Raw genomic sequence first — 19,476 nt, forward strand, 5'->3', positions numbered from 1 at the left:
GAACTAGGTAGTTCGAACTAGGCTTCCTAGTTCGAACTACCGTTACTCCTCATTCCACGAGGAGTAACGGTAGTTCGAACTAGGAAGCCTAGTTCGAACTACCTAGTTCATGCCCCGTGTAGCCGCGCTGCACGGGGTTCGAACGAGCGGGGTTTTAAAAATGACGGCGCCCCGCTTATGCAAATGAAGCCCGGGAAATTCAAATCCTGGGCTTCATTTGCAAATGCGGTATGCCTACATTACCCCGCTAGTTCGAACTAGCGGGGTAGTGTAGACATACCCTTAGTTAAAAATAGAACACTCTTCCTCCAACTTCCATTATTCTTCATACAATGAGGGTTACAGGAGTCGGAGTAAGAAGTCCTCCAGCTTGACAGTATTTTGACACTATTTCAAAATAACTGCCTGCTGGGTAGATGCGGACTAAGTTATCTTAGAATAGCACTAGTTATTTTGAAATAGTGTTGCAGTGTAAACGTACCCTAAGAAAGCTATTGACAAGGTGCCTTACCAAAGGCTCTTAAGTAAAGTAAGTTGTCTCAAGAAAGAAAAATGGTCCTCTCATGAACCAGTAATTGGTTACAAGATATGAAAAAGGGTAAGAATAAACTGTTAGTTTTCACTTTTGGGGAGGTAAATGCCAGGGTCCTTCAGTGATCCATTCAGGGACCAGTGCTGTAAAAAAGATTAAACATCGAGGTGTCAAAACATGAAAAAGTAAAGTAATACAAAATTACTCAAAATAGTTAAGTCAAAAGCTGACTGTAGACTTACAAAGAGATCTTTCTCAAAATTGGGTGACCAGGCAACAAAATGGCAGCTACAACTCAGTACTGAGAAATGCAAAATAATACATATTGGAAAAGCACAATCCGAAATGATTGGGTCTCTATTCTCATTTGTGTCTCAAAAAAGAACTTGGTGTCATTTTGAATACTTCTTTGAAAATATGTGCTCAGTGGACAGCTGCAGTGAACACAATGGGATAGCTAATAAGACAAAGTATCATAATGCCATTATATAAAATCATGGTATAACCACACTTTGAATATTATATTCAGTTCTTGTTGCCCTATTTAAAGAAACTATATAACAGCTACAGGCAGAACAATAAAAATATCTCAGGGTATGGAATAGAGATTGTAAAGATTGTGACTTTTCAGCTTAGAAAAAAGACAACTAAGGAGGGACATGAGAGAACATGAGATTGGCCATACTGGGTCAGACCAAAGGTCCATAAAGCCCAGTATCTTGTCTCGTGACAGTGGCCACAGTTCCCAGGTGCCCCAGAGGGAACAAATTGAACTGATAATCATCAAGTGATCCATCCCCATTGCCCATTCCTAGATTCAGGAAAATAGAGGCTAGGGACATAATTCCTACTCATTCTGGCTAATAGCCAGAGGCTTTGGATCTGTCCTCCATGAATTTATCTAGTTCTCTTTTAAATTCTGTTATAGTCTTGGCCTTCACAACATCATCCGGCAAAGAGTTCCACAGGTCGACTACGTGTTGAGTGAAGAAATAATTCCTTTTGTTTGTTTTAAATTTTCTGTCTATAAATTTCATTTGGTGACCCCCTCTTATGTTATGAGAACGGGTAAATAACGCTGTCTTATATACTTTCTGCACACCTAATAATTATTTTATAGATCTTAATCACATCCCTTTTTTTGGTGTCTCTTTTCCAAGCTGCAGAGTCCTATTTTACTAATCTCTGCTCATAGAGAGCTATTTCATAGCCTTTCCAATCATTTTGTTGCCTCTTTCTGAATCTTTTCTAATTCCAATATATATTTGAGATGGGGAGACCAGAGCTGCACATAGAATTCAAGATGTGGGCATACCACATCTTTATATAGAGGCAGTATATCATCTTATTATCTATCCCTTCATAATGACTGCCAACATTGTATTAGCCATTTTGACTACCTCTCCACATTAGATGGATGTTTTCAGAGAATTATCCATAATGACACCAAGATCTCTCAAGTGGTAACTGCTAATTCAGACCCCATCATTATGTTCTTCCAATGTAGATTCCATTGCATTTGTTAACACTGAACGCTGAGATAGTGTTCAAAGGGGCAGCCCCACACAGCTGATCCCCGGCTCAGCTGTGAAGCACTGCCCCTTTGAAACACCACCTCAGCATTTAAAAGGGACAGCGCTGCACAGTTGATCAGGGATCAGCTGTGTGGCTTTCCCTCTGAAACAGCGCCTCGGCATTTCAAAGTGGCAGTGCCTCACAGCTGGGCCTAGATTCCAGGCTCTAGGACGGCATTTCCATGGAACCTGGGATCAGCCAGAGAGTCCCCAGCTGATCCAAGGTTCTGGGGAAATGCCGCATGGAACCCGTGGTTAGCTGGGGAATCCCAGCTGATCCTGGATTCTGGTAGCAAGGGGAGCGGGGGGGGGGGAGAATCAACTAGTTGACTGACTATCCAATAAGTATTTGCTAATCAGATAGTCAACTAGTCCTTAACATCCCTACAGCGTCCAGTAACGTTTCTGGCAGGATCTACTGGGACAGCAACTACAAATATCTTTGCATTTGTGAGTGGACCTTGCAGCCTATTGTGAGAGGGGAAATCCCACTTCATTGCCTCTTTAATTCCCTTCATTCAATTCTTCAGGTAAGACGGGGCAGTATTAGCGATGGGAACTAAGGTTAGGTTTACACTTTACAGCAGAATATAGAGTACAGACACTACAAGCACAGCTAGCTTGAATATAAATAGCACTATAGGCAGTAAGGTGTTGGGATATTTTGAAGTTAATAGGGGTTTGGGAAGGCTTGCAACATTGGCAAGGGTCCGGCCAGGTCTGCAAATTTTTCCTTGCTAAATTAAAGACCTATTTCTCTCTTTCTATGAAGCCCATTTTCAATTTCCTTGCTGCTGAAGAGATAGATAGGCATGCTGTTGCACTAAACTGCAACTTAATAAATGCACCCATTGTTATCGGTGCCTCATTGTATCCCTTGCCTGTTCTCACTTGCTGTAAAACTTATTTTCAGGGTCAGAGCTTCTTTCTCCTTCCCTGTAAGCTGCTGATTAAGATGGCACATAATGCTGATTCAACTAAAAACCAGTAAACAAACAGGGGTGGGTATAATTGTATTAATCACCTGCTTATTAGTATTATTCTTATGGGATTTAACCTTACTAAAAAAGGGTTGATGGAAAGTAGTGATAGATGTCTGAATGTACATACTAAGACATATAAAGGAGTGTAACTGCTGCCAAATCATTGCCACTTGGAATGGTGTGTTGGGGGTCTGAGGTAAACGTGCCTGGGCAATAAAGTGATCCATTTACTCCACCCACTCCCGAGTCTCCTGTGATCCTCCTCCTTCCAACATCTAGCATCTGTTTGACTCTTCTGGTCTAGGTTCTCTGACTTAAGGCAATTAAAAATCTATAGTTACTTTAGTTCTAAGGTTAGTAACTTCCTCCCACAAACGTGACAGACCCTCACAAAGAGCCTGCACCAACCTTTTCCTATTCCTGGAAACCCCTGGACACCAGGTAGGCCTCCACCAGTTACACTCCTTCATCCATTTTAGTATGTAAATTCACATGTCTATCACATTTTCCATAAACCCTTATTTAGCAAACTTAACTCCCATATAATGAATATTAATAAGCAGGTGAAGAATACAATTATACCCACCTCTCTTTGTTGATTACTGGTTTTTAATCCAATTGGCATTACATATTGCCTTAACCAGCAGCTTACAGGGAGGGGGAAAGAGCTTTGACCCTGAAAGTATTTTTATAGAGCAAGTGAGATGTCAAAACAAGAGATATTGTTCAGTGTAACTACCTTCCTAGGCTTCAAGGACAAAGGGAAAAACATGCTTTAAACATGCTGTGGCTGGATCCTTTACCACTATCCCAGACCACTATTAATTTTACATATCCCAACATGAGAGACTGCTTAGGCAAGAAGAACATAGTGTCCTACATGCCTGAACCCTAAGGAATATCTCCTGTGTGCCTCTCTGCATGCCCAAGCAGTATCTCACTTGTTTATGTTGCAATTTTTAGCCATATAATGTCCCACTGCTTCCCTATTGATGGTGCCTTCCCCCACTGCAAAAGCTCCCTGCAGCAGGAAAAGGGCCTGGAGGCAGGCAGGCAGGCAGGCCTTTTCCCGCCTGCCTCCTCCTTGTTGGAATCTTTCACTGCCATGCATAGTTACAGACCAAAGTGAGTGCACACACAGCCAACCTTGCATTGCCTCCAAATAGTTATACACATACATTACATACCACTGCCAGCAGAGACCAGGTTAAAGACTCCGCGTTTCACATGGAAGGAGATGATAATATTGCCAATAATATTTAAAAGCATTCTTGAAAACAGAGTGCTCTTCACTCTCAAATACTGTGTGTCTAATATTTGAGGATACATTTTCAAAAATGCAGGTACATGAATTTAAAAGAATAGGACTTTTCTTGCACTGAAGAGGAGTACAGAAGAGCTATAAACCTACTAAGCGCGTTATAGAATCCTAATCTTTTTGCTTTGTCCTTCCATGTTTTATTGCTTCTGATGCACATTTTCATCCACACAGAAAGAGTGCAACAATCACTGCTAACCTGTCGCACTGACAGTTTCCCGGGAAACTCTGCTGCCATGAAGGCTGCGGAAGAGATGGGGGATGTAATCTTTCATGGACTGGTATTTCTATCAAAATTCACAGTGATCCATAGATGCCCTCACATCTGTATAGATTCACTGCCAGTTCACTGTACAGAGAACGTACTTTATCCTCCTATACTGCGTATGAAGGCTAAAACTCTGAAAAGTCAAAACTGCAGGTTTTTCTGCAGAATGGTATGATCTACAGCAACAGATTACTGTGAATAGATGTTTGCTTAGATTATGTTATTTAAGTTATCATGTTAACTGCTGATTTACTATAGTAATTGTACCTTTCATAGTAATGTATTTGAAATATTCTTAATACAAAATGGAAAATCTAAAAGATTCCCTGACCCCTAAGTACTGACAATACTCTCTGTTTCATGTACTGCCTAAAGTTGAGTACTGCCTAAAGTTGTCTCGACATTTTACAGTTCTCTATATTATTGTTTTCTATTTATGTTTTCATTTTGAAATCTGTTTTAAGGAGACAGCTTTCTGTCAACCGCTTTTTTTTTTGGAGGGCGGGAGGGGAGGCAGGCATACCTCCCAGGAGCAAAGCGGACAATTATTTTAAAAAGTCATACACATAACAAAAGGAATTTAATGAGTATTACAAACGCTGCATTTAGATGTTTTTTCACACCAGACTCTCTGCATCACTGTATGAGTAAACACCGCAGAACACAAGAGGGGAACTTCTCAAGAACTGCAGTAGCTTTTATTGTAAAACATAATATTTAAATGGGAACTAATGCTTCCATCTGTTTCATCTTGCATGCCTTATTTTTATTACATCAATTTCCCTGCACTGTTAATAATTACACAAATAAAAAATACCCAATTGTAAAGTGAAAATGCAGACCCATAGATAGGAAAAATAACCCACATTTTGAAGTTTAATATGTTGGAATATAGGCTTATACCTTTGTAGAAATGCTACCTTTGTTTTAACACATTGATCTATGTATACACTAACTTATCCCCATAGTGGAGTTTTAAAGTCTCTGTAATATTGGTATGGAAGGTTACAAACTGATTACTTACATGAGCCTTCAAAATAATTAGCTTTTTATTACAAACAACAATTGCCTATCTGAAAAGGTTCACCAAGCCAATTTACTCAAAAGGCTCATAATCTCAGTTCTGCATGTTTCAGGCAAGACTTCCATAAGAAATTCCATAAGAACCTTCACTTGAAAATGGTTGAGCACACACTATAACGGTAGCACAAATCACTAAGATGTAGCTCCTTGAAAATTACAGTTAAAAACCAAGTCTATTTCCAAGGAAACCACATAGAACACGGTCTTTTTTACACAGATTTGAATGCTGCCCTCATCACTGTAGTGCAGAAGTGGGCAATAACTGGCCCACAGGGTGGATGCGGTTCATCAGAGCTAGGCACTAGTGGTCCGCCAGATGCTTCAGTCACCTGAATTTCAGCAAGTGCAGCTGCTCGCAGTTCCCATTGGCCATGATTGGCAAACATCAGTTACTGGGAGCTGCGAGTGGCCATGTCTGTAAATACTCAGATTAAAAAAAACCATCTGATAGCCCATCAGCATCTAACCCCGGGGAACCACATCTGACCTGTGGGCCAGGTATTGCCCATCCCTGCCACAATATCAGGGTGCCTTTCTATAGTGCATCAAGCAGTGTGACATACATCTGCCCCTCTTCTATCCTCTGACCGGGAGGAGGGGGAATTATAGTGCACTGGGTAGTTTTGGTAGGGATTTCATTTTAAATAATATGGACATGCGACTTCCCTGTAAAGTCATGTGGTTGAAGAATCATTTATAAAGAAGAATCACTACACTACAGTAATGAGGACAGTATTAGAAATGGAGGCCTGGAATGGGATTTAAGAAGTCACCAAGTCCAGACATCTGTGATGTGACAGGACAAAGGTTAGGTGTTTGTCTAACCTGTTCTTGAAAACTTCAAATGATGAGGATTCCACAACCTTCGCTGGAAGCCCATTCAAGCACTTAACTACCATTGCAGTTGCACAATTTTTCCTCATATCTAACCTCAACTCTAGTGCTGCAGAGTAAACCTACTGTCTTTTTGTCCTACCTTAAGTGGGCATGGAGTACAATTACTCACCATCCTCCTTACAGCTATGCTTAATATATCTGAAGAGTGTTCTTAAGTACTCCCTTAGTCTCCCTTTCTGAGGACTAAACAAAACCGGTTTGTTTGGTTTTTTAAACAGACTCTGCTCACAGGTCAGGTTTTCTAAAGCTTTTATATTTGTTGCTTTCCTCTGGACCCAATTTGTCCACATCTTTCTTGAAGTGTAGTGTTGAGGATTAACACAGTATTCCAGCTGAGGCCCCACTAGTACTGAGTAGAGAAAGTGGTCTCCTGTGTCTTCCATACAACACTCTCAGAATATTAGCCTTTTTCTCTCAGTCATTATGTAATCTATTATAACCCTCGCCCCCGCCAGAGTCTTTTCAGCAGAACTACCTCTAATCAGTTATTCTCCATTTTGTAGCTGTGCATTAGAAATGTTTTGCACTCAACTTTACTGCATTTAATGAATTTTATTAATTTGTCCATAAGATTGAAATGTATAAAGGGAACTCATTGTGGAACAACATATAGAGAAGCGAGCAAAAAAATCCCATGTTTGCAAAATAAGTTTAGTTATTTTATTATTATATACCTGCTTAGACCATTCCAAATTGTATGTCATAACAGATCTCCAAATGAGTCTTCTGGGAATATATCTTATTGTGGTTCAATCCACTGCTTATTTCTAAGTTTAAATGCATTCCAGCTCTTAAATTAAGTTAGACCTAAGGTTAAAAAAAATCCAAGACCCACCCCTCTTCTCTTTTAATTAGAATTATTCTATCAACTTCACATGACTTCTTTCCAGGCAAACATGCAAATAAGAAAATTTAGGATTATTATTTATGCTCTCCAATGAGACAGCTATGAATAAGGCTGAAAAGGGCCATGTTTTGTTTTTTTGGAACAATATTTCAACCAGTATATGAATAAAAATCCATCCCATTTTCCATACAATAGTATACAGTATATACAATAGTGCCCAAAGGATTGTGCTTCCTACATGCACTCCAAACACACATGAAAACACAGATATCACCCTAACTGTATGATTAGCTAGAACTATCACTCTGAAGCCTTGCATAACACCAACAGATCCCTATCATGGGCAGATGGGATCAAATCTATAGCCTCTAAAGCTTAATACATGACCCATTCTTACTGCATACCCCTTCCCAATCTAACTCTGCCCTTCTCATCACTGATCCTTTGGGTGTTCTTAACATTATGGTCTTTAGCCATCTGTCTATCTTTCACTGTTACATTCAGATATAGTTATAATAGGATATATACAACCACAAAAAAACAAAACACAACACCAATACCAACAAACCCTTAAGTTCCCCTTAGATCTGTTAGACTGGACAGTTGCTGGGCAACTGAACCTGTGTTGTGCAACAATTAGAGGCGGGGTTCTGAACATCCATTTCTCTGTGTATCTTTGTTCTCATTGGTAGTGGTACATGTTGAAGTAAATTAACTGCCATATTTTATATAACAAATTCCCACAGAGTTTTAAAGTTCACTAGAATAGTCTATTGTGAAAATGCAATAAATAAAATAATTAATAAAAATCCACCATTATATAATTTCTTCCATAAACCCCAGAAATGTCTCATGTAGCCCCATGGATATGCAAGCCACACTTTGGTAACATTTGAGCTAAAATCCGTGCCTTTAACCAATGCTGGAGTAGGCTCATCAATCTCTTTACTAGTCTGGTGTTGCTACAGGCAGACAGAAATGGGCCATATCAAGGCAGCATGGGTTACACTAGCATGTCTGTTAAACCATTGTGAAATGATGAACACACTTATAAGCATGGTTGAGATCTCTTCTTGTTGAGAACAGAACTAAGTTCAATCATCACTATGATTCATGTCTGTTACCACTAATTTTAAGTATTCAAGCATTTTTAATTAGAGAGAGGCACATTCTATTCTACATATATTCAAATTATACCCCTATGATAGCTTGGGCTTTCAGCAACTAGGTGTTGGGAAGATAAATTCATTAATGTATGATGGATGGACCCCATGATGAGAGCATCACAAGACCAATCCAGGATGAAAATCAGTCTTATTACCGGTATAAAGGTATATTTTTTACAGCCTCTAATCCCTTCTAGCATCTACACTTCCTTGTTGAGTTTTATATCCGGACTAGGATGTTTCTAATTAGACTTTCCCAGGTCCCACGTGCAACCATCTTGGGCCCCTGGGGGATTTAGTTAGTGCCGAGTATGGATAGTGTACAGTAACTAAGACCTGGGACCATACATTGATTGCGCAGGACAAAGAGAAACACTGAATAATTAGAAGCTTCAGGGGGTAGCCAAGTTAGTCTGTATATACTGAATAATTACTCATTTACTGAATGAGGTGCAGGTCCTTCCAGCTTTAGAGCACAGTCTTCAATCCTTCATGTGACAGCAGAAAAATCTATCCCAAATTAGTGTCTGTTTACAAGGGAAGGGGGGGGGGGGCACACAACTAAAATGGGAAAATTCAACTCCTATCCCAGAACACCAAATCAGAGCCACAATGAGTTTCTTCAATGTGAATCAAGTTGTTTCTTAAGCAGTAAAAGTGCTGAGGAAAAGAGGCTGTTCCTATCCATCCTTTGGCTGTAAATTCCACCCTAGAACCCAAGACAAAAGGCAGTTTGTGGGGAAAAAAAGTATTACCACAATCTCTTTAATATCTCACTTCAAAATTATTTCCTTCTTTACCTGGTTTCCTTTCTTGTTAAGGAGTCCACTAAACAAAGTTCTAAATCTCTTTATCTTCCTTCAGGAGTCCAGCCAAATTAAACTCAGTCTTTGATGCCTTCATCTCTTCAAAAGAAAGGCATCAGGCTAACAAAGCATCAGAACAAACTAGGTGTCTACCTGAAGACACTGCCAACAGCTCAGTATCACTCTTTTCTTCACAAACAGGATAAAAAGAAAATCCGAAGTCCCTTCTCAAAAGCTGGATATAATGCCCCTTCTCTTCACAATATTTTTTCTTATTTCTTCACAGAAAGGAAATGGAAGTTCTAAACTTATCCACAGGGGCTAAAGAAAACACACAACCCTCTCAATTGTTTTCAGCTGAGTCCTGGCTTCAAAAATCAACCAACTTTTTTCCTACTTTGACTTCTTGGCTACAGTCATATCTGCTGGCGTAAAGGAATCCAGTCACTTCCAACAAGTCCTTTACTGAATCTTATATCCACTCCAGACGGGGTTGTTTGCAGGCTAATGAGCCCCAGGTGACTCAGCTATGTTCATTTATTTTTCCTTCCTGAGCTTGCAGCCCTCTGGTGTCCTTCCCAGGTCACACACCCAACAACACTGGGCCCACTAGGGGATATGGTATATCTAGTTGCATTATTATTGTAATAAATCCTAAAGTTTCTTTGCATCAGCCATTCCAAAGGAATCGTCAAGTGTATGTCTTGTTTCAGCATGCCTTCCAGAAATCAGTATTAAAATAGAAAGACCTGTCTTCATCTTTCTATTAACAGTAAATTCTGCTACTATCATAAAAGATAGCGTATACATGTTATTTTCCAATGCAATTAAATAAAAAACGCTATGCAAGTTCATTTGCTTATGTGGTCTCCTCTGTTTATTAAGATCAGACACATTTTTACTACCTCATTGCTGACTTTGCTGCTGTTAAGAGTTTCAGGGAACCTGCACCTGTATTTCTACCTTGTGGTCCCCCAAGTGCATCCACTTAAATATTCCTCAGGTGTCACCTCTCCTGCATAGAGATTCACATCTCTCCTTCTCCTGAATAGGAATATTAAAGCTGTCAAGCTCTCTGACTTACATTGAGAAATCCCCAGCAAGCCAGACAGTCTAACAGGCCAGCGCCTGCTCTTGCTTTCTCTCCAAGGGCTATAATCAGTCATAAATTATCACACAACTCCTTCTAAGTTAGCACATTTATTTTTAAGATAAAGGTATTACAGAAAAAAATATTAAACCAAAAAGAGAACCTACACACATACTAAAAAGCTTACCCAGAGGTCACCTCTAATTCCATTCTAGGGTGCTGGCACGTTTTAGTCCTTCAAAACCCAGAACTGGGTTTTCCCCTGGTTACAAGTTCATATCCATTTTAGAATGATAAATAACTATTTGTTTATACAACCCAGACCTTTGATTTTGGCCTCTATAACAGGTGATCAGCAAACAATGACTCTCTGCTCAGAGCATAGCTTCAAAAGGCTAAATGTTTGCCCAACTCACTTTAGGAATATGTACAAACCTCTCCCTAGGGATTCCCCAGGAAATGCACTCAACACGTATTGCCCCCAAAGTTTAGAATATACATTACAAATTTTCAATGTATACTTTTGAATTCTCCAGTTTCCCATTATGTACAATCCCAGCCCACAATAAAACAAACTTATACTATGATGTCTTCCAAAGATCTTGCAGAAAATTGCCATTTCTGTCACAGCTGCATTCTGAATTACTGGACATTTACAACATTATCGTGCCTTACTGCTCTCTCCCCACCATTTCAGATAGTTTGATAAATGATGCTACATTGTAACAAAAAGGTAGCGTTTATAGGGATTCTTCTGAAACGATGATACAATGGCTTTTCTGTTCAATTGTATATCAAAACCATTATTACTTACATAGATTTTTAAATCCCCATCCATGTCAGCTTGGTAAGGAGTATACAGATTTATATATTCTTGTCAGAAAAAGTATTCCCTAGTTTGCTTTCAATTTGCATTTCCATCAAGATCAGAGCCAAATTCTACCCTGGCTAGTGCCGGGGATATGTCTTCTGCTACAGACATCTGTCACCCCTTGCAGGAGTCCTCACAACAGGTCAGAGAGTTCCTGTTGGCCTCAACTTTTCTTTTCCTCTTGGCCTCAACACAACATACCCTCAGCTGCTGCCAGCTAATCCTGCTGATCACCCTGAAACACCCTTTTGGGGACCTAGTTGTAACTGTAGCTCCACTAAAGTCAATGGGTGCTCTCTTATAACTTTATGAGTGTTCTCCATCTCTGTGGAAAGATTGTTCCCAGCTGTTTGCCTGGAGTTAAGACTTTCAACGTCCTGTTTGTCCCTTGAAAACCAGTGGGCAGGATTTATCCCTAAATAATAATATTACTAAATAACTATTAATGTATTATTTTTTGAGATTTATTTAAAATTTATGACAACTCTCTAGTCTCACCTAATTAGAAAACACATTTCATGCTCTCCTCAGTGAAACTACTGGCTAAGAATACTAAATATTGATCTTTTTGCATTATAATGCATTTTATTCTCAAATACTTGATATACAATTGGGTGCAATTTTGAATTCAGTTTCATGACAGTCTTTAGCCATCAGAACCTATTGTTCTGAAAGACAAAATGGTGACTAGAAGGTATAATTTAGAATAAAAAGCAAAACGTTGCTTCTTTATTCTGTCAAATACAGAGAAGAGCACTCATCAGTCTTCTGGTTTTTAAACTCTTATTTTTCCCCCAACTTTAAAAAATATCAAACTATGAATACTTGCTTAATATGTGGAAATACTGGGGGGCCCTACTGTAGATACATAGGCCAGGATGTAATAGGAAGGAAATCTACCTAGGACATGATAGAAGAGTTCTGTTAGATATTTCAGTGCAATATTTTGTAGGATAGTCAGATAGCTTTCTCTGAACAATTGTCTAGCACTGGTTTAGATAAAATTACATTAGCCTGCACAAGAAAGACATCTGAAATAAATGTATTAAAGATTATGACTCATTAGATACAGTTGGCAGGTGTAGTCAGAAAAGTGGAATAATACTATAGCCAGTTAGCTATCTGGTAATCCAGCCAGTATCAAGGAGAAGATACAAGCAACTCTGCGGATTGAAAATGGAATGATTTGTTTCAGTACGGACTGAAAAGTACAACAGTCTCTGCAGAAACAGGGGAGTATGTTCTTCAGTAGCTGTGTCAAGTGCACTAAATTGTTCTTGGTCCAAATTATGCAGCTGTTCAACAGACAAACGAAAAATTCTTGATCTGGAATTGCAAAATACTGGCAATATTACTCAAAAATAGCCATGAAGTCCTCACACTCACAGCAAATCAACAATAGGATCCACGATGACAAGACAGACAGTGTAACCTAACTGAAACCTGAGACATCAACCTCTAGTTTGCTTAAAAAGCAGCCCTCTCTGCTAAGTCACCATCATTCAAGCCAGATATCCTACTGAACAATTCCGTATTAAAAAACAACTCTAACTCTATTCTGACTCCTGACAAACAAAAGCTATTGCTGATCATAACTTTTGTACCTACTGATGAGGGTGGGCATAGAAAACAGCACAGGGCTGTATGTATCTGGTATATTATTTCCACACCCCTATCAGAATGAATACAAAGAACTCTTTACTTGTTGTATGAAATGCACATTATTATTTTCCAGAGATTGATTGTTATAGGTGAATGAGTTTGTAATATCATCTGATTATCATGCAGCGTGCCTCATTCAGAGTTGAAAGAGCTGCATTTCATGGTACAAACTTGATTTTGCACAGTTTTTAATTATAGCACCTCTCTCTACATTTTCCTGCAGAGTAGCATGGGTCTAGAGGAAATGAAGACCAAAGAAAAATACATTTAATGCTGCTAGATTCATTACAAATTCCCATTTGGGGAAATATGCACAGCCACAAATTATATAAAATCCCATAAAAATGTTGAAAATGTGTATATCTTATACTGCTCTTATTTTTATAAAAATAAAGGGATGTTTCTAATGTGATCATTTCAATAAGGGCAATTTTTTGGAGTAATACCAAGTTGGTGAAAGTATCCATTTTACTCCTTTATCTAGCATATTATGATATTCTGTAATCATCGTGCCTTAATTCAAATATAATGCAAATTAAAACTAAGGCATGTTGCTCCCTCTATATTTAGAGCTACATATTACATAGAGAAACATAGTGTCATGTATCTTTTCAAAGTGGTCCACTGTAACAGAGGTACATTTTCCTAGAGAATTAAATGTACAACATGATCTTTTTTGTAAAAGAGCCTCCAAGGTACACAGACTGACCACATTTTCTTTACTGAAACCTAACACAGTGGTCTCCCACCTTTTTAAACACAAGATGACGTTTTGAATTTAAATGAATCCAGGATCTACCTCAAACCCAAATACCCATTTCACCCCTTCACCGAGGCCCCGCCCTCCTCACTCTGTGAAGATGGAGTACAGGGGAGGGGGACAAAGTGACATCAGCACCCCCTGCCTCTTTCTCCCCAACTCTGCACAAAAAGGAGGAGGCTCCCAGGAGGCAGCTCTGAGGCTCTGGGCGGGAACAGCAGGGCAATGGGGAGAAGGGGCAGCTGAAGTGCCAGCACTTGATACCTCCCAGCCAAACCAGACAGGATCACCTGTCAGAGGATTCAAGATCTACCGATAGATCCCGATCTACTGGTTGGTGACCACTGATTTAATATTTTTACCAGCATAAAGAAATTTGAAAACTTGATATTATCCATACATATAGCACATTGAACAGTAATTTCTCACCTTTTCTTTTAAGTTGGAGTCCCAGGACACTATCACACATTGGCAATAAAATGCACAAAGGTACATGCCTTTCCCACAGTATCAAAAAGCTCTATTCACCATGCCAGGAATGTAATGGTACAAACCATATCTAAACTCAAAGCTTTCCTTTGCTTTATTTACTTGTTTAAAACACATGTTCCTATTATGCATTTAAACTTTGGCTAGAGGTGAAAATAACTTAACATTTCTTACAGGTACTGCCCTATTGAAACCCAGGTCCTTGCCAGCTCTTGAAATAGTTCCTTGCTGGCTTTTACCGCAGCTCAGACAGCTCTTGCCAGAGCTGAGAACCAGGGCACAGCCACTTAATTTTACCTCTGGCCATGGCTCGCACTGCAGAATGTGAACACATCACAATGCAGTGGAAACCATCCTTTGGAGAATTTTGGCTATCAGCATGAGGATGAAACCCTAAGGCAGAATTCCTCTGGGGGAAAAATACACTCAAGTCGTAGATCTATCAAGTTTGGAAGGGTGTAGCATGACCCCTCCCAGTTTAACTCAACATTGCTTGTCAATCATAGAATCCTACGGCTGGAGGAGACCTCAGGAGGTCATTGAGTCCAGCCCCCTACCCAAAGCAAGATCAACCTCAACTAAATCATCTCAATCAATGAGGTGGGGCAAACAGCCAGTGCCACGACCCCATTTTTATTCTTTCCCCACTGCCCTCTTTGGGATGCCACTAGTTTGTAGTAGTTCTCAAGGTTATGTATGTCATCATATTTACATTGCTCCTTGAATCCTTCCCCCACGCATCATCCATCCGTGGCTGTGTCTACATTGGCATCCCTTTCCAGAAAAGGGATGCTAATGAGACACTTCGGAATTGCAAATCCACGGGGGATTTAAATATCCCCCACGGCATTTGCATTTACATGGCTGCTGCTTTTTTCCGGCTCAGGGTTTTTGCCGGAGAAAAGCGCCAGTCTAGATGCGATTCTCCGGAAAATAAGCCCTTTTCCTGAAGATCCCTTATTCCTACTTCTACTGTGTGTAGCTGTTTCACTACTTCTTCTCTAATGTCTATAGATTGGCATGACTGACTATAATAGATACCACAGAGGAATCAGAGTGGAGTATTTTAACCACCACACAAAACTATGGAATAATGAGGACAGTAACCTATGGCTTGCAAATCACATTGGGGATGTGATTGGGCTTTCTGCTGTGCACATGGCTCATGAGTTTCATTCTCCTCCTCCCCTTACCTTTATTAATTCATTACCCACAAACCCTGTGGCACAGATCGGCTCTACGGACCCCTCCTATTTCCTTTTTCGCTCTTAGTATAAAGGAGGCCACAGTGATGCCACTATTATCATGCCAAGTAGCCCAGGTGGCTACCTGTTTATCACTGGCAGTTGCATAAAAAATGGTTGATTTAATGAGGCAATGTAGCAGAAGCTGGAGTTAGCAGTTTCTGTAGCATGGACAACTAGAGATGCAATTATTAGCACAAATCATTTGTAAGACTAAGTCCACATGCATACAGGTTCCCTCCTCTGACAATTACTTGGCTACCTTCCTAATTCATCTATACCACCACATACACATTTTTACACTAGAATCCAGTGGGGTTCTACTTATGCCCTCTTTGAAAATGTTTCAGAAGCACGAAGTCCACTCATGCAAACACTCCATTTGATTTAAAAAATTTTGAACATGTAGCCCAGCATATTTTGATAAAATAAAGATATAAATTTTTTTCCGTACAAATGGATATCGCTGAAGTCTGCTAACGGTCCTTCATAACATATAAAGAATTTGAAATGTATGATCATTAATGCATCAAGATAAAATACGTCATTCTTTATGGCCATCATAAAATGCCATCCGTAACAGCACTGAAATTGCAAAGTCATAGTCTGGAAGTAAATCTCCTGATAAAATGAAGAGATTATTTTCCTCCTTCAGTAAAAGAGCCTTTTCCTTTTGTCATGTAAAACAAGGGACTCCTTTTTTCAATAAGATTGTTGATCTATAGTTATCTGCTGCATACCAAAGCTTCTAAAGACCGAAGGGCAAAATATATATTCTTTGTCTTCAATAATTAAAGGATGGGTAAAAACCAGAACATACATATTTCGTACAAATGAGATTAAAAAAACCCCATAAATACACTCTCACCCACATGACCCCAAAGGCCAAATACTATTTTAAGTAAACCCACAAAGCCATTTGTGATATTATACCAAGGAAAAATTCGTCTGAAGTGCTAAATGACCTTTTGCATGCATCTCGCACGTAAGTATTATCAAAGTGTGATTCCACAAATGCCTATGTTGAATATTCCAAAGCATATTATTTTCCAGTTACATGAAAGATATATTTTGAATTCCTAGATATATATTCAGGCATCTCATTTCAGTTCTTCTTATTCATGTCTAAACTCAAAACACATAACAACTGGGAATTTACTTTTCTAATCAGGGGTTAAGCCTTGGAGTTTTACTGTAATTGGAAAGAAAGCATCTTACATTTTTTTTAAATAGCAGATTCTGTGCAATTTCAATACTGACAGAGTTGGCTGTTAAAAAGAATGTTGGAAGTGATATAGTTACCAATTTTCAAGTATCATTGAGATGTCTACAATTCATTTTCTTAATGCACACTTTATTTTTAAATTGGGTCAGAACTGAATAGTTGATTTGCATATATCATTACATTTCCAATTTTCATGTAAATGACAAAGTAGCCAGAAAGTTCAGTATATTTTCTCACAGGCATGGTGATTTAAAATGTTTTTCATGTGATGTTTTGCCTCAACTATCATCAGTTCGATGATCTAAGCTGTGACTGCACTCCTTTCACTGAAAAAAAAAAAAATCTCACTGCTGGAATCCTCTCTCAAAACTAACAGATGACAAAGTAAAAGACAATCTTCCACAGACAGTTAATGAAGACAGGCTTCAAGGGGTTTTTCATACACCGGAGATCACTTTAAACCCCAGGAAAAACAAAAATAGCAGATTTTTGCAGCAGTCTGCCATCAAAGCACAATAAGGAAAATAGCAAAAGCATATTGCCTCTTAAATCACTTACAGTGGCTTTCCTTTGGATTCACAAGTCAAAACTATAGATTGTCCCTCTTCTGGCCATGAACTGGAAGATATGATTTTAACTGAAGGCGTATCTAGAAAAAAAGGGAAAAAAATCAATTTGTGGAAGGACAATAAAATGTGTTATTATGTAACAGTATGTTCTCTTATGTTCAGAAAACATCAGTCCAGATCTAGTTTTCAGTTGAAGTTGCATTTATTTGAAGCCTTGAGCTGTTTTCAACATTCCGAAAATGGCACTAAAATGACCTCTCCAACTGGAAAAGTAAATTTAATATACCTAGAAACCACAGATATTTTCAGACTAAACCAAGTTTTCTGTATTGAACACAACTCCACTGTATTAGTGCTCTAAAGTCTGGAAATTAAAAGTGAAATACAAAAAGAAAGCACTGAGGATGAATAACAAGTACTCCATATAATTGTTTCTTTGTCTATTTATAGATGGATATGAATGCTGCTATTAAAGGACTGAATGCATTAATGTACATTTGAATTACACTTTTATTGTGGAAGGAGCCTGGAATCAATAATAAGAAACCTACAATGGTTTCTTAGATAAAATACCTTGTTACAGACATTATGCAGAATATTATTTCTGAAATGCAATAATGCAGGCCCCAAAACAGAATCTCATTTTTAGTACAGTTAGCAAATCATTTTGATTGAAACATCTGCTATGATTACTATATAAAAGAGTGTAATCTGTCCTAAAATCTTTAAAATACTATTTCTGCATACTGTAATTACCTCCCTTCTATTGTTGCAATGAAGTATGCAACATAAAAATGTGCATTCAGACATTTGAAAGTAGGACTTTTATTTTAAATCCTTTTAATAGCTGACTTGTAAGCATATTTTAATGCAATTAAAAGTTTATCATGTAATTTAAAGGTAATACACACAAACACACAGACAATTTCTTTGCTGGATGTATTTTTCTCTAGGCATTAAATGTTATGCAGAGGAAAATTTTCCAACTTAATAGGCAAATATAACTTCTGTTATCTTTCACTTGTTTTTCAGGTGACTTTTTGATGCAGGGTACATTTGCTAATTATGAATGATTTCTACTTTGAAATAAGAGTTTGTATTGTCCCTGCCAATTTGCAATTCCTAGTTGAGCTGGCAGTGTGGTGACAATGTCAAAAGAGCTACATCACAGTCATTCTGATGGCAACAAATTGTGAAACACAGAATTGAATTTAAATAAGGAAGAGAGGAAACAAGAGCGGTGGGACTGAGAAGTCATTCCAAGTACAAGGATAGTTCTGAAGCAGTCATGAACACTAGATTTAAAGAAAGTAACAAGAACAAGAAGGCTGGCATCACTATCTGAAATTAATAAAAACATTTAAAAAAAAGCTTTTAAATGAGTGTTTGTGAATGATACAAATAAGAGGGTAGAGGGATTTTCAGCAAATTAAATGTACACTGTTCTGTTGTTCAGATCAATGAAATGCTGTTTCCAACATTCTGATGCGGTTCCCAGTTCCTACTTAATTTGATGCACCCTCCCCCTAATCCTGCTCCTATAGCTGAACAGGGCGAATGAAAAGCAATTATTTAAAAAAAAAAGACAGACTTTTTTATTTAAATAGGATTTTTTTTAAAAAAAATCATCAATAGAATACTAAATTTCTCATTTGAAAATAACCATTATAATTAAGTTGCATCTTGCTTCTTGAAAATTCTGGGCTTTCAATTTCTATTTCTCTAGAGACTAAAGAAATATGTGCAAAGAAAGGAACAGGCTGAGTACAATTGTTTTTGTTCTGTGCTTATGTGGTGGTGGGTCTCGGCCAACCACAGCAGAAGAATTAGTCAGAACACTGTTTTAAAGACAAATGACACAAGATACAGGAAGGAACGGAAGCAGCACAGAAAGGAATAGTAGAGCGGACTGGAAAGAAAAAGGGAAGACATTATTCAGCACACAAAGAGCTTCCTATATTCCCCCTGCTTTTGTCACAGAAAAACTGTCATGGCTTTCTGCCCATAAGTGACACCTTATTCAGGAATATTTTAAAGAAATTCATGCCCTGGATAAAAAAGGAAAATGTGTTTACTGTAAGCAGTGAAAAAA

At 38.5% G+C, this 19,476-nt stretch overlaps 1 protein-coding gene across 6 annotated transcripts in view; it reads right to left on the reverse strand.

Moving 5' to 3' along the window:
* The window catches only part of CADM2 (cell adhesion molecule 2), a 1,018,160-nt gene that overhangs the window by 120,532 nt on the left and 878,152 nt on the right, over positions 1-19,476 (reverse strand). For all 6 annotated transcript variants that reach the window (XM_075909639.2, XM_075909649.2, XM_075909633.2 and 3 more), the window contains one exon: positions 17,374-17,464. In XM_075909639.2, the coding sequence (XP_075765754.1) occupies positions 17,374-17,464 (91 nt within the window). The remainder of the gene's footprint in view (positions 1-17,373; positions 17,465-19,476) is intronic.

Source organism: Pelodiscus sinensis, chromosome 1 (assembly GCF_052426305.1).
Source record: "Pelodiscus sinensis isolate ZL-2025 chromosome 1, ASM5242630v1, whole genome shotgun sequence".
NCBI lineage: Eukaryota > Metazoa > Chordata > Testudines > Trionychidae > Pelodiscus > Pelodiscus sinensis.